General features: G+C 39.0%; 1 protein-coding gene across 1 annotated transcript in view; it reads right to left on the bottom strand.

Annotated features, from left to right (window-relative positions):
* The window catches only part of PCCB (propionyl-CoA carboxylase subunit beta), a 53,331-nt gene that overhangs the window by 15,534 nt on the left and 19,612 nt on the right, over nt 1–18,185 (bottom strand). Inside the window, exons 7-9 of the mRNA XM_006216043.4 lie at nt 11,590–11,698; nt 7,868–7,988; nt 6,436–6,517 (exon numbers count right to left, since the gene is read on the bottom strand). Coding sequence (XP_006216105.1) covers nt 6,436–6,517; nt 7,868–7,988; nt 11,590–11,698 — 312 coding nt within the window. The remainder of the gene's footprint in view (nt 1–6,435; nt 6,518–7,867; nt 7,989–11,589; nt 11,699–18,185) is intronic.

Genomic DNA, 18,185 nt, shown 5'->3' with positions numbered 1-18,185 from the left:
TACACACAAATTTTTTTCCTGAACTGTTTGAGGATAAATTACAGACATGATGCCTCTTTACCTCTAAGTACCTGTCTGTCTCCTAAGAACAGGACATTCTCTTATATAACTGCAGTGATACTGTTAAATCAGTAAGTCAACATTAATACATTATTAACCATTATAAAACCTTATTCAAATGTTGCCAGTTATCCCAATAACATCCTTTATAGCAACAAAAATCTGGTTCTAGAACCTGATCCAAGATTACCTGGTACTTTTAGTGGTCATGTCTCTTTAGCCTCCCTTAATTTTTTCCCTCTCAATCTTTGTCTTTCATGTTCATAACATCTTTGAAGACTACAGATCAGTTATTTGGTTATTTGCCTCCTATTTCGGTTTAATGTTTCTTCATGTTTAATTTCAGGTTAAGCATTTTTGGCAGAATGTCACAGGAGTGACCCTCTCAAGTGAATCACATCAAAAGGCACATGTCAATTTGTCCATTAATGGTGGTGACACATGCCAGGTTTCTCCCCTGTAAAGTTACTATTTTTCCACTTGTTATTAGTAAGTATCTTGTGGGGAAATATTGCGAAATTATGTAAAAATCCTATTCTTCATCAAGCTTTCCCCCAGTAGGGTTAGTTAACATTCACTGATGATTCTCACTTATTAACCCGATTACTGCGATGACAGTTGCCAAATGATTTCTCTGACTCCATTTTTCCTTCTTCTATTACTTGGCATCCTACCGTCAGAAATGTCCTTGCCAGGGCGGAGGTTGGCGGCGGTGTCTAGCTCAGTGGTAGAGTGCCTGGCTAGCATGCGCAAGGTCCTGGGTTCAATCCTCAGTGGCTCCATTAAAATAAATAAGCCTCCCCCCACCAAAAAATAATAATAATAATAAATTTGAAAAAAATAAGAAATGTCTTTGTCTTTCCCATTTACTTATGGGAAATCCATAGTATTATAGATTTTTGTTTTATTATGTGGATTGTAATCTTTACCAACATTATGTTCCAAATGTCCCATATCTGACGGTGGGGACTCATTCAAGGTAGATCTTGTGCCCTTTTGATGTTTCTCCATCACTCTTTGAGCACTACCTTACTTTCAGATTCATCTTGTATTTTTTTCTGTCCCAAGTATAGAATCAGCCATTTCTCCAAGAGGCCCAGGTCCCAGGGATGGGGGAGCAGGGTAAATGATTGTTTCTAAGAACCTAACCTAGAGCACAGAGCTAGGAAATCCACAGACACACACACACACACACACAAACTTATTTCTGTAAGTAATATGAAAACCAGGAGTTCATACTGATAATTCCAATTCTAGTCCAATCCAACTAGTTCATTCTAGTATCCCCCTTTCCATACCATAACCTCTTTCTCCTACAGTGGACATCTAACTTCCATTATCCTCAAAATGTACGTACTTATTCAATCCTCAAATAGAAATGAAATGGTTCAGAATTGCTGACCCATATGAGTTCAAAAAAAAAAACTAATTAAATTCAGCATTTCTTTATAACTATTTCTATCATTAGAGTAAATGTAAGTAGTCAAAATACTATGTCCAAGTTATTCATTGGAAACAGTCAAGTTCATTTGTTTCTATTTCAAAGGCTTACCCCCAGTCTTGATTTTATTATTTTAATATATAAACATTAATATAGTTTAATAGTGTCACTCCCCAACCCCTTCACCCACCCCATTATTGTCACCATTTTCTGACTTATCTTTTGTGTGTGTGTTGCAGAAACAAGCAGGTAGATTTATAGCTTGTTAATTCTCCTTCCACCATAGATGGACAGAAACAAACTATAGATACTCTCCTGCCCTCTGAGTTTCTTAGTAATATACCCTGGGAATCACTCCCATGTCAGTTCATAGAGCTCCTCCTCATTCTTTTTCCCTCCTGCATAGTACTGTATTATGTGGCTGCACCAAAGTTTATTCAACCAATCTCCTATGTGTTTACATTATTTTGACACTTACATTCAGATTGTCCAGAATATTTTGCAATTATAAATAACGTTTTTTGCCTGCTTTTCTGTCAATTTTAGTCTTTAGTCCCTCAATTTTTTAAAAAGTTCTTCACACATTAAGGATATTGGTCCTTAAGTTGCAACATATACTGCAAATATTTTCTCTCAGTTTTTGGTTATCTTTTAACTTCGTCTTTTTTGCTATGCAGAGTGGAATTTTTAAGTGTTTACATAGTCAAATTTATCAATTTTTAAACTGAAACTGGATTTTGAAACCTCCTAAGGTTAGAGAAATTTACCTACAATTTCTTCTAGTACTTATATGGATTCACTTATTATATTTAGTTCTCTAGCTTATTTGTAGTTTATTTTTGTATATGGTATAAAGTAGAAATATAATTTCATATTTTCCTAACTGGCTATTCAGTTGTCCAGCACCACTTCCTAAAAAGCTAATCTTTGCCCCTGAAATCTGAGATAATACCTTCATTGTATATACCCGAATTCTATATGTACTGAATCAACTTCTAACTTTTCTGTTCTATTCCACCGATCTATTTATATGCCAAGACCACACTGCTTTCACTATAGCATGCTTAAATATAGATTATGACCACAGCTTTTCTTTTGATATTTTTATGTTAACCCAGTAGCCAGGAACAAGGGATATCTCTGCATTTATTCAAAGTTTATTTTCATGTTTTTCAGAAGTTTTAAAACTTGCCCTATAGATTTACTACTAAATATTTTATCTTTATTGCTGTATAAGAGGAATTTTTATACTAACATAATTAGTTACTGTTTGTGCATATGATGACTATTTCTGCTAATTTTATATCCATTCCCTGTTTATTGTTTCAGTCTTACCACACATTCTCTAGCATTTTTAGCATATTATGTCATCTATAAGCACAAGTTAACTTTTCCAAGGCTTTTTGCCTCTAACTGATCTTCTTCTTGTCTAACTGCATTGCTAATATCTCCAGTAAAATATTAAATATTTTAGATGCAACTGTTTGGCTATGTTCTCCACAATGGACTTAAATATGATCTCAAAAATGAAAGAAAACACATTTCTTAAATTTCTAGCTCAAAAGTTTGAGGGGGGGAAAATGATTAACTGAAAGAAAGCAAAAAAGGAATTAATCAACATAAAAGCAGAAATATATAGCTTTAAAAAAGTGAAACCAAAAAGCAGACTCTCTAAAATACATCAGTAAAGTGTTTCAACTACTAGGTAACTAAGGAAACATAAAACAAAAAATGTGAGAGAAGAAAACCACTGGAATAGATTTTGCTAATCTCAGACTATATAACCTTGCATAACCCTATGCAGGCACATTAAAAATCTGGAAGAAATAGGCAATTCATAGAACAAAATATATATACTTTACCAAAACTGACCCCAGCAAAGATAAAGTTTAGAGACATTAACATTAAAGCACAGAGGAAATTACCAAAAAGCCACTCTTCCCTTACAAAAAAAGCACTAGGCCGTCACAATTTCACATGAGAATTTCTACATCTCTAAAGAGCAGATACCCAACGGTATTTCTGTTTTCCACCCCCAACATTATGTCAGTTGTTCCAGAGCACAGAAAAAGAGAAAATTTGCATATTCTTACTATGGCATTTTATGAACTGAACTGTGTACCCTCTACCCCCTCCAAAATTCATACACTGAAGTCTAACCCCCAATGTGATTATATTTGGAGACAGGGCCTTTAAGCAGATAAAGTAAATAAGGTCATACGGTTGGGGCTGTAATCTAAAAGGACTGGTATCCTTCTAAGAGGAAGAGACAACAAGATCTCTCTTTCCTTGTGCACAGAGAAGAAAGGTCACATCAGGACACAGCAAAGGCAGCCATCTGCAAACCAGGAAGAGGCCTCACCAGACACCAACCCTGCTGGCACCTCAGTCTTGGACTTCTAGCCTCCGGAACCATGAGAAAGTTAATTTTTGTTTAAGCAATTTAGTGTGTGGTGTTCTGTTATGCCAGTCTTAGCAAACTAACACATAATGTAAGAACACTGACATCAAAACCTAATTTGAAAATACCACCCCTCCCCCTCAAAAGACAGCTAATATCACATAATATTGATGCAAAAAATTCAAAACAAAATATTCATAAAATATAACAAGTAGCAAGGTATATTCATAAACAGATCTAAGAAAAATCATATGATCATCTCCATAAATGCTGAAAGGGCATTTAACAATATTCAATACCTATCCTTGACTTTAAAAATACAAGCAGACAACAACAAAAAGTGATGGCTTTCTTAACAAGAAAAAATTATATAAAACTAGGGAACACTAATGGCAGTCAGTCTCTCTAAAGTTAAGAAAAAGACAAAGATGCCCATTATCATAAACTTTATTTATTGCCTTTGATAAAATATGGAGGTACAGACAGTGCCCCTGGACAAGAGAAAGAAATGATGATAACTGGAAAGAAAAAGATAAAACTATTTATATAGACAATATACTAGTATACTTGAAAAACCCAAAAGAATTAATGGTGAAAAACTACTATAAATAACAAGAGAACTTAAAAGGTAACAGTATATAAAATTGATAAACAGAATCAAAGCTTTCATAAATACCTAAAAACCTAGTTCAAAGATAGAAAAGACCCCATTACAATAAAAAAGAATATTTGGGAATAAACAAGAAACATAGACACCTGTATAAAGAAATATTTAAAACAATCAAGGTGGGGGAAGCACACTTTAAGAAATAAATATACAAACTATGTTTCTAGATTCTGTCAGATTCATAAGAATGTCAATTTTCCCAGTTAGTGCATAACTATCAGGATCCCAATAAAAACAACAGAAGGATTCCCTACTTCCACCCCTCCTTCCACCCTAAAACAAGACAAACTAATTTCTAAAGTTCAAATGGAAAAATAAACAAGGCTGGGCAAGAAAACTCCAAAAAAAGAATAATCAAGAGGAACTCTCTACCAGATGTGAAAGCACACCATAAACTCAATCATTAAAACAGCATTGGGTATCCAGAAGGAAATCTACTTCAGGATGACACCTGCACCCCAATGTTCACAGCAGCACTATTTACAACAGCCAAAACATGGAAACAGCCTAAATGCCCATCAACAGGTGACCGGATAAAGAAGATGTGGTATATTTATACAATGGAATACTACTCAGCCATAAAAACCGACAACATAATGCCATTTGCAGCAACATGGATGCTCCTAGAGAATGTCATTCTAAGTGAAGTAAGCCAGAAAGAGAAAGAAAAATACCATATGAGATCGCTCATATGTGGAATCTAAAAAAAAAACAACAAACAAAAACAAAGCGTAAATACAGGACAGAAATAGACTCATGGACAGAGAATACAGACTTGTGGTTACCAGGGGGGTGGAGGGTGGGAAGGGGTAGACTGGGATTTTAAAATTGTAGAATAGATAAACGAGATTACACTGTATAGCACAGGGAAATATACACAAAATGTTATGATAACTCAGAGAAAAAAATGTGACAATGAGTGTGTATATGTCCATGAGTGACTAAAAAATTGTGCTGAACACTGGAATTTGACACAACATTGTAAAATGATTATAAATCAATAAAAAATGTTAAAAAAAAAAAACAGCATTGGGCATTGAGGACTGGAGAGTCCAGGAGCAGAGGGAACAAGAGAGGGACAAGGACAACTGTGCGGGTGGACAGAGTATGGAAGGCGAAGGTCAGAGACAGGCATGCCGGCAGAAGGGTGACCAAATGGTGCTCAATAGGCTACAGATCCCAGCAACGAGGAGGAGCAAGTCCAGCTGTGGCTGCCTGCTCATACTGGCTCCTACAGTGCAGGGGAAGGAACGGGTCACTGGGAGAGCCGGGGCTCCGGGAGGGGCTGTGCCCACAGAGCCATCTGGGTCCAGTTAAGCAAGGACAGCTGAGAGCACCGTGTGCATATGGAAGTGTGAGGGAGACAATGGCCACTGACTGATATCCCCAGTTTGCCCCAACACTTTCCTCTTGTGCTACACCAAGAAAAAGGTGCACATGGCTCCTGTCCTCCTGAGACCTACACACACACCCGTCGACCCTGTCATGGGATACCTTGTGCACTCTCCTTCCTCTGGAGAGACACAGTGCCCTCTGAGCATAAGGCTCCAAACAGAGGTACATTAAGAGTCATCCCGGCCTCAACTCCAGCCTCTGGAGACACGGCCCCTTCTCAAGACCTCTCAGCTCTGCTGGCCCGACTGGCTCCTCCTCCCTTAAGTCCTTCCGGGCCAGCAGGGTGGCCACAGTCACCAGCTCTTCCCAGAACACACTACTTAGCGGCCCCTGGTCCTGTGCCCACCCCACGCTCAGCCTGTGTTGCCCAATGTTAAGGCCTGTGGGTCCAGCACTTCCTCACCAAGTCAAAGCCCAATGAATACGGACATGGTTGAGCTAACAGACAAGACAGACAGGTGTGGCACTTACAGAGTGTACGATGTCCACCATGTCGTAGGCTTTGGTAGATTCCAAAGGGACAATTGTATCAAGCTCAGGAACCAGACGGTCACTTTAGATAGAAAAAGAAGCAGATATAATCAACATGGAAGAGGCCGCTGCCTTCTGTGGGTGGGGGAGGGAGAGGAAGTGGGGGAGACACATCATGGAGGCTGGACTGATTCTGTCCCTGCTGGGCTTGTGAAGTGGTCCCCAAAGAAACAATCCTTTGTTACCCCCATATCAAAATGAACCCGAGCTTGATAGTAACCCAGATCATTTAGAGAGGGGAAAAAAAGAGCTTATTCCTCTGAATGTGATTCCTTCATTTTTCCTCTCTGAGTACCTCCTGCATTCTAGGTACTGTGTGGGGCACTAAAGGACACTGCAGAGAACAAGACACTGCCCCATCAAACCCAGCTTCCCAGAGAGCTCTGCACCAGGGTACTGGGCACAGTCCTGCCCAATAACAAAGTCCTCCCTTACTTTTCAGTTGCTATTTACACATATGCATATTGCTTCCTGGGATTGAGTGGAGAGGCGGTATAGCCAGGCCAAAGCAGGCTTTTCAGACATGTCTGGGTCTGGGTCCCTGGGCCATAACACCTTCAAATGATGTCCTAAACCTTTCAAGAACCTCAAATAATACAGATGCTGGGAATAGGAGACTGTGCCCCCTGCTTCTGGGCCTGGTGACCATCCCCCCTTTCATGATTATACTGGCTGTATCCCAAGAAGTGAGGCAGAGGCAGAGAGGGAGGGGCCCTGGGGACAGGACTCTTCAGAGCATCCCTGGCACAGACCCAGCCCCACAGTTAGGAGTCCAGGTCCAACCAACAGGACACCGTCGGAAAACGGCTTCATCCCAGGCCAACTGAGTGCTTCAAAATCAGAGAGGCAACAAAATGGAGAAGAAAGGAGCCAGAAGTCTGGAGCAATGGTTCCCCAGCTGGGCTTCTGGCTTACTGTCCGGTGCCCCTGACATCAGCCAGAGGCCCGAACAGCAAGAAGGAGAGAAGGTCTCCATCAGGTGGCCAGCAACACACCCTTCGGAGGACTGCCCCGGATTCTGGTCACAAGCAGGCGGGCATTTCCTAAAGGGCACCCTGTCTGCACCATTTCATGTTGATTTCTTTCATGTAAAGGCAAAAAAAAAATCTATCTCAATTCTGGACAAATCAAGACTCTTAGAAATAATTTTTTTGGCCACTTTCTACTCCCAAGCTACTTATCAGTTATTACAGAGAGGAAAAAAGTAAATAAAATTAAAATCTCTCTGAGATCCTATGCCAGACATGCCACCCACCATGCCTACACCTGATTCCACTCCACAGTCTACTCCAAGGCGCCCACAGGGCAGATGCGCCAGAGAAGGACCAGCCAACCTGCAAAAGCAGAGGAAGGAGCTCCGCCTGCTACTCACCTGGGATCATGGCACTCACGGATGGGAGCCGGGTCCTGACTGCTGAGAGGCAGGTAGTTGAAGAACTCCCGGAGATTGCACAAGGCGTCAATGTCATTTTCAAAAGCTCTGTGGGCCACACCTGAGAAGACAGAGAGGCTACAGTGGGCCAGGGCACCTGTCAGCCCAGAGACGCAGCTTCCTGCCCACCTGCACTTTCAAGGACATCTGCGGCAGTCTGTGCTGACAGCCCTGTCGTCCCCACCCTCCGCTGAGGACAGGAGGCCACACCACCCACCTTCAGGCTGATCCTCAGCTCATGCAGCCTGTTCCCTCTGCTCTGTACCCAGACCTCTGCAAGGGTCACTCCTGTCTTTACTCACATATTTGCCCTAATGTCACCTACTCAGAGAGGCTTTCCCTGGCCCCCTCCAGAACACAACCTTCCCCCCACTTCCCACCCCTGGGCCATGTGGAAGTTCCTGTCACATGTTTCCCTGCAGCACCGACTTCCCTGTTTACTGCCTGACATCTCCCCGAGAATGTCCGCTCCAACAGGGTGGAGACCAGGCCCGCCTCACCACTGCAGCCCCGCATCAAGAGCAATGCCTGGTTGGTGTCCATTCTCTCTCAATAAAGCTAGACAATAAAAAGGAGAACAATGTCGGCATGTGTCATGGTCACCGTCAGCAACAGTGGAAGGGAAGGAAGGAAGGGAACCACGTGGCCCCAGAGAGGACTCAAGCCATCCTTCCTCAGGAACACTTGGAGACCACGGAGCAGCCAAACAAAGCCACGGACATGAAAGTGCGGCCAGAAACCCTCTCAGGTTCACCCTCCAGACTCCCTGCCTCTACCGCTGCGCCCAGAGTCTCTTCTGCACACAGCAGCCAAAGGGAGCTTTTCAAGTCAGATCACTCACGTCGCTACTCGGCCACCCTCCCTGCACCGGGCAGGGCTGCTCCCCTTCCTCAGGGCCTCTGCAGAGCCCACTCCCTCTCCTACACGGCCCTGCAGTTCACGCCTGCAAAGCTGCTCAACAGGTACCCTCACAATGAGGCCCGCCCTCACCACCCTACTCAGAACTGCCACAATCCCAGCCCTTTTACCCTGTTCTTTTTCCACAGTACCGATTACCTTAACATACTATATAATGTCCTCAGTTACACGGTTTATTGTCTATCTTCTCTGCTAGAATACAAGTCTCATGCAGGCAGAGACCTTTTCTTCACAAATATACTCCTAGCAAGTAGAACAATACTTGACTCATAGGTACTCAATGAGTATTTGCTGGATAAATAAAAAGCATGTTCAACATGACAGAAATTCTTTCAAGAAATATCTAGACTCACAGACATAAAACAAACTTATGGTCACAGGCGGGAAAGGGGGTGGCAAGGGATAAACTGGGAGTTCTAGATTTGCAGATACTAATATGCATAAAATAGATAAACAACAACTTCATACTGTATAGCACAGGGAACTACATCCAACAGCTTACAGTAACTTATGGTGAAAATGAACATATGTATGTTCCTATGACTGAAGCATTGTGCTGTACACAAGAAATTGACACAATATTGTAAACTGACTATACTTCAATTAAAAATAAAAAAGAAATATTTATAAATTGGTACAGAGACTTTGGAGGACAGCATGGCAGTTCCTCAAATAGTTATCATTTGACCCAGAAATTCTACTCCGAGGTATATACTCAAGGGACACAGAAACACATGCCCAAACAAAAACTTGTACATGAATGTTTATAGCAGCATATTCATGACACCCAAAAAGTGGAAATAATTCAAACGCTTATTAAATTATCAATAAACAAAATGAGGTATATCCATACACTGAAATATTATCGAGCAGTAAAAAGGAATGATGTACTGATTCTTGCTGCAACAGGAAAACATGCCATAACCTTAAAAATATTATGCTAAGTAAAAGAAACCTGTTGCAAAAGACCACATATTGTATGTGTCCATTTATGTCCGTTCCATATATATCCAGAAGACAAATCCACTGAAACAAAGTAGATTAGTGGCAGCCTAGAGCTAGAGTATTTGGGGGCAAATATATATATGTATATAGAGTATTTGGAGTGATGAAAATGTCTTAAAGGTGATGGTAGTGATAATTAAATAACACTGAATATATTAAAACCACTGACTTGTATACTTTAAATGGGTATTTCACATATATAGTATGTGAATTATATATCTCAATAAATCTGTTACCAAAAAATAAATATTTAGGTATGTACATAGAGCATCTTTCGGGTCTTGCTCTGGGGATACAGGGCTAAGTACATCAGACATGGCCCATCAAAGAGCCTCTGATTCAGAAAGAACACCAAATGCTGCCTGTAAAACTAAAATTATGGTGCAGAAAATGTAACATTACGAACAGCCGTTCATTACTTCTAAGTTGTCAAGTGAATACAGGCCACAAAAGCATATTATGCCCCTACTTTTGAGTATATGTATGCATACGCACACCCACCTGCATGAAAAGGCTGCAGATAAACAAAACGTGTTGGTGACTCTCTGTGAGTGCTAGAACTCCTAGTGATTTTTACTCCTGTATTTTCTAAATTGTTTCCCACAAACATGTGATACGATGGAAATCAGGAAAAAAAAAGGCATATTTCATCAAATCTAAGACGCCATCAAGACTCAACATTATTCTATACTCCAGTAAGAAAAGAAAAAAAAAGCTGCTGCCAATTCCGCCCTGAGAAGAGAGCGTCATGACAAGCTGTGCTGGAGAGAGCGCTGAACGGAGCTGGCGGGTGAGGGGAAGGAGTGTGTCAAGGCTGACCCCAACCCACGATGGGAGAGGACCAAATTCTGTGGGCAGGGGATTGAGAGCTCTGACTCAGTCTTAAAAAAAAAAACATATCTCATCAAATGTAAGACTTCACTGATGTTAAGACCTCGATTACATGTGCACTAAGAAAGAAACGCTGATAATTAAATGATGGCCCGATGCCTTAACCACAGTACAACGTGGTGCACAAATGTCACACCAGCCTCTCGCTGCTTTGAAATCTGTCAAAGAGGCAATTCCTTCTGTCTTCAGTTACACTGCTTGCAGTGTGGTAGGCAATCCTTTCAGAACTTGCGATCTTTTTCCAAGAAAATATGGAATTCCAATCATGATTCCAACAATAAGTGTCTTCACTAACATCAGATTCAGACCCTGCTCCCAATTCCATGCCTCTCTGTATAAACAGGATCTTTCTGTGTTGATGCCAAAGCACAGAATAACTTTTACACATGCTGAACTCAGCATGTGTGACACAAACCTCATAGAGATGAAAAGCTATGACCAGGCTTGTGAACACGTGGGCCTACACGTCACAACTGTACCTGACTAATGGTGGTTGGTAAAATGCCATCTACTCTAAGACACACCCCAACTTTGGAGTAAAAGAAAGCCACAATAAAATGCAACATTTTTAAAGTTCAACTTCACATATATAAATCATAATTCTTAAAACCATCATTCTACTTAGCTCAGAAATTTCAAAGACTACCAAAGCATTAATAGTAATCTGTTATTGAACGAGTTTGAGATATAAATCCACCTTTACTACTATATCTGTAGTCAATACACCATACTACCACGTTCTCAAATAAATTGTCAATTAAGTGACAATTTTAACATGGTCAGCTTCATCTCTGGCAACGCCTCTTCTCAGAGTCTGACAACAGGAACGTGAGCCCAAGGCCTCTCACCTGACATGGTGGTGTGGGTCTTGGCACCACCGAGCTCCTCCTGGGTAACGTCCTCATTGGTGACAGACTTCACGACATCAGGGCCAGTGATGAACAAGTAGGAGGTGTCCTGAAACCAGAGAATTCCAGAAGGTTCGACCTCAGAGCACCAGAACTCAACGGAGCCTCAGAGTTCACAGAGCCAAGATGACAAATGCGGAGAAGGTAGTGATGCTGTGGGAAACCAGGTTAGACGCAGCTCACAGAAGCCGACCCAAACTGAAGACCCAAGTTTTCCCTGCCTCACTGTCTATTAAAAAAATCTTTGCTGCCTGGTTCTTTCTCAGCGATATGACCTGAGGCGTGACTAACATTTCACCTAACAGGTGGTCCTTATTCAGAGCCTGCTGTGGACCAAGAATTTTTCTAAGCACTGCATGGGATTGCATCATTAAAGCTGAGGTACTGTTCTCACCCTGAGGACACCAGGGCACTGTAATGGTATGAAGCTTGCCTAAAATTAACCAGCTGCTGTAAGTGAAGCCATCTGGAGACAATGATAAATCAGTGCTTTGGTGTTTTGAGAGGATGAGAGGCTTTTAATTTTAAGCTTCTAACGTAAAGATAATAAAAACATACTGTAAAAATTTTAAACAGAATAGGGACATACAATAGAAAGTAAGTTTACATGCCAGCCCTTATTTCCAGGTCTCCAATTTCCCTCCCCCAAAGGCAACCACTGTCAGTTTCTCTCCCCTCACAAAGACATCCATGCATATATGAGCATTCATATATATTTTTCCCCTCTTATTTTCACTCCAGCACAGTGTCCTACACACACTTCTAAAACATCTTGAAGATCATTCCACATCGGTATAGTAAGATATGTATCCCAATTTATTTAACTGTCACCTGCTGATGGTCTTTTAGGTTGTGTCCAGTACAAAAAACTGAAGAGGAGGGAATACCTCCTAATTCATTCTATGAGACCCAGCATTACCTTAATACCGAAGCCAGAGAACTACAGATCAATATCTCATATAAATACTAATGCAAAAATCCTCAACAAAATACTAGCAGACCTAGCATTTTAAAAGGAAAAATCAAGAGGAATATTTTTCCTGAAATGCAAGAATGCTTCAGCACACAAATATCAATGTAATATGCCACATTAAAAGAACAAAGGGGAAAAATTACATGGTCATCTCAATTAATGCAGAAAAAGCATTTGACAAAATTCAACACCATTTCATTATAAAAAATACTCAGAAAACTGGAAAGAAACTACTTTAACATGATTAAGGCCATAAATGAAAAACCTACAGCTAACATTATAGTCAGTGGTGAAAGACTGGAAGCTTTTTCTCTAAGATGAGCTACAAGGCAAGGATGCTCGTTTTCTCCACTTCTATTCAACATTGTACTGGAAATCCTAGCTAAAGCAATTAGTCAAGAAAAAGAAAAAGGCATCCATTTCAGAAAGAAAGAAGTAAACTGTTTGCAGATGACGTGGATTTTATATGTAGAAAACCCTTAAGATTACACACACACTCAAGCTAGAATAAACAAATTAAGTTGCAAGATATAAAATTAACACACCAAAATCAGTTTTATTTATGTACAGTAACGATGAACAATCTGAAAAGGAAGTTACAAAAACAATTTCATTTACACTAGCTTCTAAAAGAATAAAGTACTTAGGAATAACTTAGCCAAAAAGGCAAAAAAAACCTGCACAATAAAAATTATAAAACATTGCTGAAAGAAATTAAAGAAGACATAAATAAATGGAAAGACACCCCTATTCATGGATTGAATGACTCAATACTATTAAGATGTCAAACTACCAGAAGCAATATACAGATTCAATTTCACAAAACCCTATCAAAATCCCCATGACACTTTTTTGCAGAAATAGAAAACTCCATCCTAAAATTCACGTGGAATATCAAGAAGCTGTACAACCAAAACAATTTTTGAAAAAAAAAAAAGAAAAAAACCAAAGTGGAGGTCTCACACTCCTGATTTCAACACCTACTACAAAGCAACAGAAATTAAAAGTCTGGTACTGGCATAAAGACAGATACACAGACCGATGGAACAGAATAGAGAACCCAGCAGTAAACCCTCCCATTGTTGGTCAAATGGTTTTCAACAATGACACCTAGAACATTCAGTGGGGAAAGAACTGTCTTTTCAACAAATGGTGCTTGGAAAACTGGATATCCACATGCACAAACATGAAGTTGGGACTTAGGTTATACCAAATACAAAATTAACTCAAAATGGATCAAAGGTCTAAACATAAGAGCAAGCTAAAACTATAAAACTTAGAAGAAAACTTAGGGTAAAAGTCTTGTGACACTGAGGGGAAAAGTCCTGTGACACTGGATTCGGCAAGATTTCTTGGGTATGACAATAAAAGCTGAGACAACAAAAGTCGACAAACTAGACTTCATCAAAATTAAAATCTTCTGTGCAAAACAAAAAACACTAACAGAAGGAAAAGGCAGCCCACAGAACAGGAGAAAATATTTTCAAACCATATATGTCTGTTAAGTGGTTTAAGTGGTTAATATCAGAATATATGAAGAACTGTAACAAGTCAATAACAACAAAAATATTCAATCAAAAAATGGACAGAAGATCTGTATAGACATGTCTCCAAAAATATATATATATCAATGGCAAATAATACGAAAAGAGGCTCACCACCATTAATCATTTGGGAAATATAAATGAAAACCACAATGAGATACCACTTCATACGCACTAAGATAGATATTATCAAAACAGAAACAAGTCCTGGTGGGGATGTAGAGAAATTAGAACCCTTAGTACTGCTGGTGGAAATGTAAAATGGTGCAGTCACTGTGGAAAACAGTATGATGTCTCCTCAAAAACTAAAACAGAATTACCATATTACCCAGAAACTCTACTCTCTAAGGTGTATGCTCAAAAGAACAGAAAACAGGGTTTCAAACAGGTATGTGTAACACCAATGTTTACTACAGCGTTAGTCACAATAGCCAAAAGGTGGAAACAACTCAAGTGTTCATTGGCAGATGAATGGATAAACAAAATGTAGATTTACAAACAAAGGATTATTAGCTAGCCTTAAAAAGGAAGGCAATTTGACATGCTATCATATGGATGAAACTTAAAGACACTATGCTAACTAAAATAAGTCAGTCACAGATGGACAAATGTACGAGCCCACAAATTCATTGAGACCAAAAGAAGCCAGGAGTAGGGAATGGAAAGCTAGTGTTTAATGAGTACAGAGCCTCAACTAGGGTAGATGAAAAAGTTCTGAAGATGGTTGGTGGTGAAGGCTGCACAAAAATGTGAATGCACCTAAGGCCATAGAACTATAACTTAAAATTTACCATTTTAACCATTTCCTATGTATATTATACAATTTTTGTAAAAACACTGTAACAGTGTTAAACTGGAATTTAACAACTGGTTATGTAAGAAAACATCCTAGTTCTTAAGAATTACATACTGAAGTATTAAAGGGGTAAAGGGACATGATATATATAACCCACTCTCAGTTAAGAATTCTAAGGGGGGAGGGTATAGCTCAAGTGTTAAAGTGCATGCCTAGCATGCACAAGGTCCTGGGTTCAATCCCCAGTACCTCCTCTAAAAATAAGTAAATAAATTAATTACCTACTGCCCCCAAAAAATAATTCTATAAATTTGAAATTTCAAAATAAAAAGATTTTTTTAAAACTCTGCTCAAAGGATAGTACTGAGAGGAAAAAATGCAAGTCACAGAATGGGAGAAGACAGGCGTGACATATATAGTTGATAAAGAACTTATATCCAGAATACACAAAAACTCCTATAAATTAGTAAGAAATAAAACCTCAATTTAAAATGGGCAAAATAGATGAACAGGCATGCCACAAAAGAAACATGAAAAGGCATGGAAATGTAGTATTAAACAATGAGAGATCACACCACATGCAGACTGGCATAATTAAATTATGTTAATAAAAATGCTGGCAAGGATGGAGAACAAGTGAAATTTTCACATACTACTAGCAGAAATGTAAATTGCTGCAACTTTTTCAGTAAACAGGCATTAGCTAGAAAAGCTAAGGATATGTATATCCTATGACTTAACATTGCCCCACCTTGAGAAACTCCAACATGTATGCACCCAGATACATGTGTAAGAATGCTTGTAACAGCATCATTTGCAATGTCAAAATCTTGAAACACAAACATCTGTCAACACAAGTATCTGTAGAAAGGATGAGGATATTAAAATAATTTACTACACAGCTATTAAAATGAACTACATTTACAAAAGAACAAGGATAAATCTTAAAAACATGAGTCATAGCCATGCACACACACAAAGTGCATATTATATGATTTCACTTAACATTAAAGGTCATTAACATTAACCACACTGTTTATCGAGGCATAATTAAAATTTTAAACTATAAAGCAAAGCAAATTTTAAAGTTACCATAAAAGTTGAGATAATAAATAATTCTAGGCAGGATGGATGGACACAACAGTGATTAGGAAGGAAGGGTAATGGTGGCAGGGCTCCAGGAGGGCCATTTCTTGATCTGGGTGTTATTTACATGGATTTGTACATTATAATAACCTCTAAACTTTACGTATTTTATGTTCTTCCCTGAGTATGCATTATATTAAATTTTAAATGTTTAAAATGTTTAACTGGGAGAGCAGGCAGAGACAGGTGCAGAAAGACCAGTTAGAAGGACCCTGCGATAATACAGGTGGGGTACTTGGGAGTAATAGCAGTGTAAGCAATAAGAAGTAGGCAGCAATTTGATTATATTTTAGATTATATCCTAAAGTAGAGCAACATGATTTCTGACTGATTAAACCTGGAACAGAACAGAAAAACATGAGTCAAAATAGTGTCAGTGTTTTTGACCTGAGCCACTGGATGGCTGGTCTTGCCATTTATTGAGATGGGGAAGGTTATAAGGAGCACTTTGAGAGGGGCTTGAGAGGGGCTCGTTAGAGATAAAATCTATTAAGTCTGAGAAACCCTTTCATGTCCAACTGGAAATATGAAAATGAATATATGTATGTATATGTATGACTGGGTCACTGTGCTGTACACCAGAAATGGACTCATTGTAACTGACAGTACTTCAATTAAAAAAAAAGTCCAAGTGGAAATGTTGATAGGGAACTGAACGTTTAATCCTGGTGTTCAGGAGAGTGTTCCATCCTAAAGAAACAGATTTGAGAGTTGTCAACACATACAGAGATGGATGTTTAATGTCTTAAGATAGGATATGCTCACTAGAGGAATGAGAGAATTGCCAGAAGAAAACCAAGAGAATATAGTACCCTCATGTTTCAAAGAAAAAGAAGTGCTAAGATAGGTCAAATGTTGCTAGAAGGTCAAGTAAGATAAGGACTGAGAAATGCCAACTGGATTTAGTGTACAATAATCACTGGTATCTTAGATACAAGAAAGTGATGTTATCATTGACCTTAAATAGAACAATATTCTTTTCATCATAAATTAATTATCAAAGTATATTTAGATCTACACCTCAATTCTGTTCTATTCCCCTGGTCTACTTATTTACAAATTGAACAAATAGTTTTAGTTATTTTAGCTTTATAACATATTTTCTCATCTGGCAGGGCTAATTCCTCGTTGCACTTCCTTCATGAAATGTTTATTCTTACATAGCAGTTTCTCCCCTAATATGAACTTCATACTTACCTTGTCTAGTCTTTCAAAAAAGAATCTGTTAGCATTTTTTTTTGCATTCTCATTAAACACATGGAGTATTTAAGATGTAGAATAGTTAAGGCTTAATGATTAGCTGCAGAAGACAAGAAAGAGAAGGTGGGGCCAATATGCATATATTAAAGTTCTTCAAGTGTAAGATGGAATTGCTTATGAAGAAAACAGAGAATTAAAAGAGCAAGCATACAAAAAGTCAACATATAGAAATCAGTTGCATTTCTATACACTATATACAAAATTATGAAATAAATTTAAAGCCCCAGCCCACTCACAATAGCATCAAACATAATAAAATACTTAGGTATAAATTTAACCAAGGAGGTGAAATATCTGTACTCTGAGAACTACAGGACTTGGATGAAAGACACTGAAGAAGACACAAATAACTGGGAAAAGATCCCAAGTTCATGGATAAAAATATTGTTAAAATGTCCATACTACCCAAAGCCACCTATAGATTCAATGCAACTCCTATCAAAACTCCAATGGCATTTTTGACAGAGGTAGGGGGAAAAAATCTAAAATCTGTATGGAACCATGAAAGACCCAGAAGAACAAAAGCAATACTGAGAAAAAAGAACAACACTGGAGGAACCACATTGTCTTATCTCAAACACTACTACAAAGCTACAGTGACCAAAACAATATGGCATGCTGTGAGTAGATTACAGAGGGGAATACAGAATCATAGTGAGGGATTTAAAAGTTGGGCAAGGGAGGAGGGTCCAGTTCAAGTGGTAGAGCACATGTTTAGCATATACAAGGTCCTGGGTTCAATCCCCAGTACCTCCTCCAAATATAAATAAATAAATAAACTTCCCCCTTATAAAACAAAGTAAAAAAAAAAGTTGGG

This window comes from Vicugna pacos, chromosome 1 (genome assembly GCF_048564905.1).
Source record: "Vicugna pacos chromosome 1, VicPac4, whole genome shotgun sequence".
Classification (NCBI taxonomy): domain Eukaryota; kingdom Metazoa; phylum Chordata; class Mammalia; order Artiodactyla; family Camelidae; genus Vicugna; species Vicugna pacos.
The sequence above is the reverse complement of the archived record's forward strand: the minus strand, read 5'-3'. Positions and strand labels throughout refer to the sequence as shown.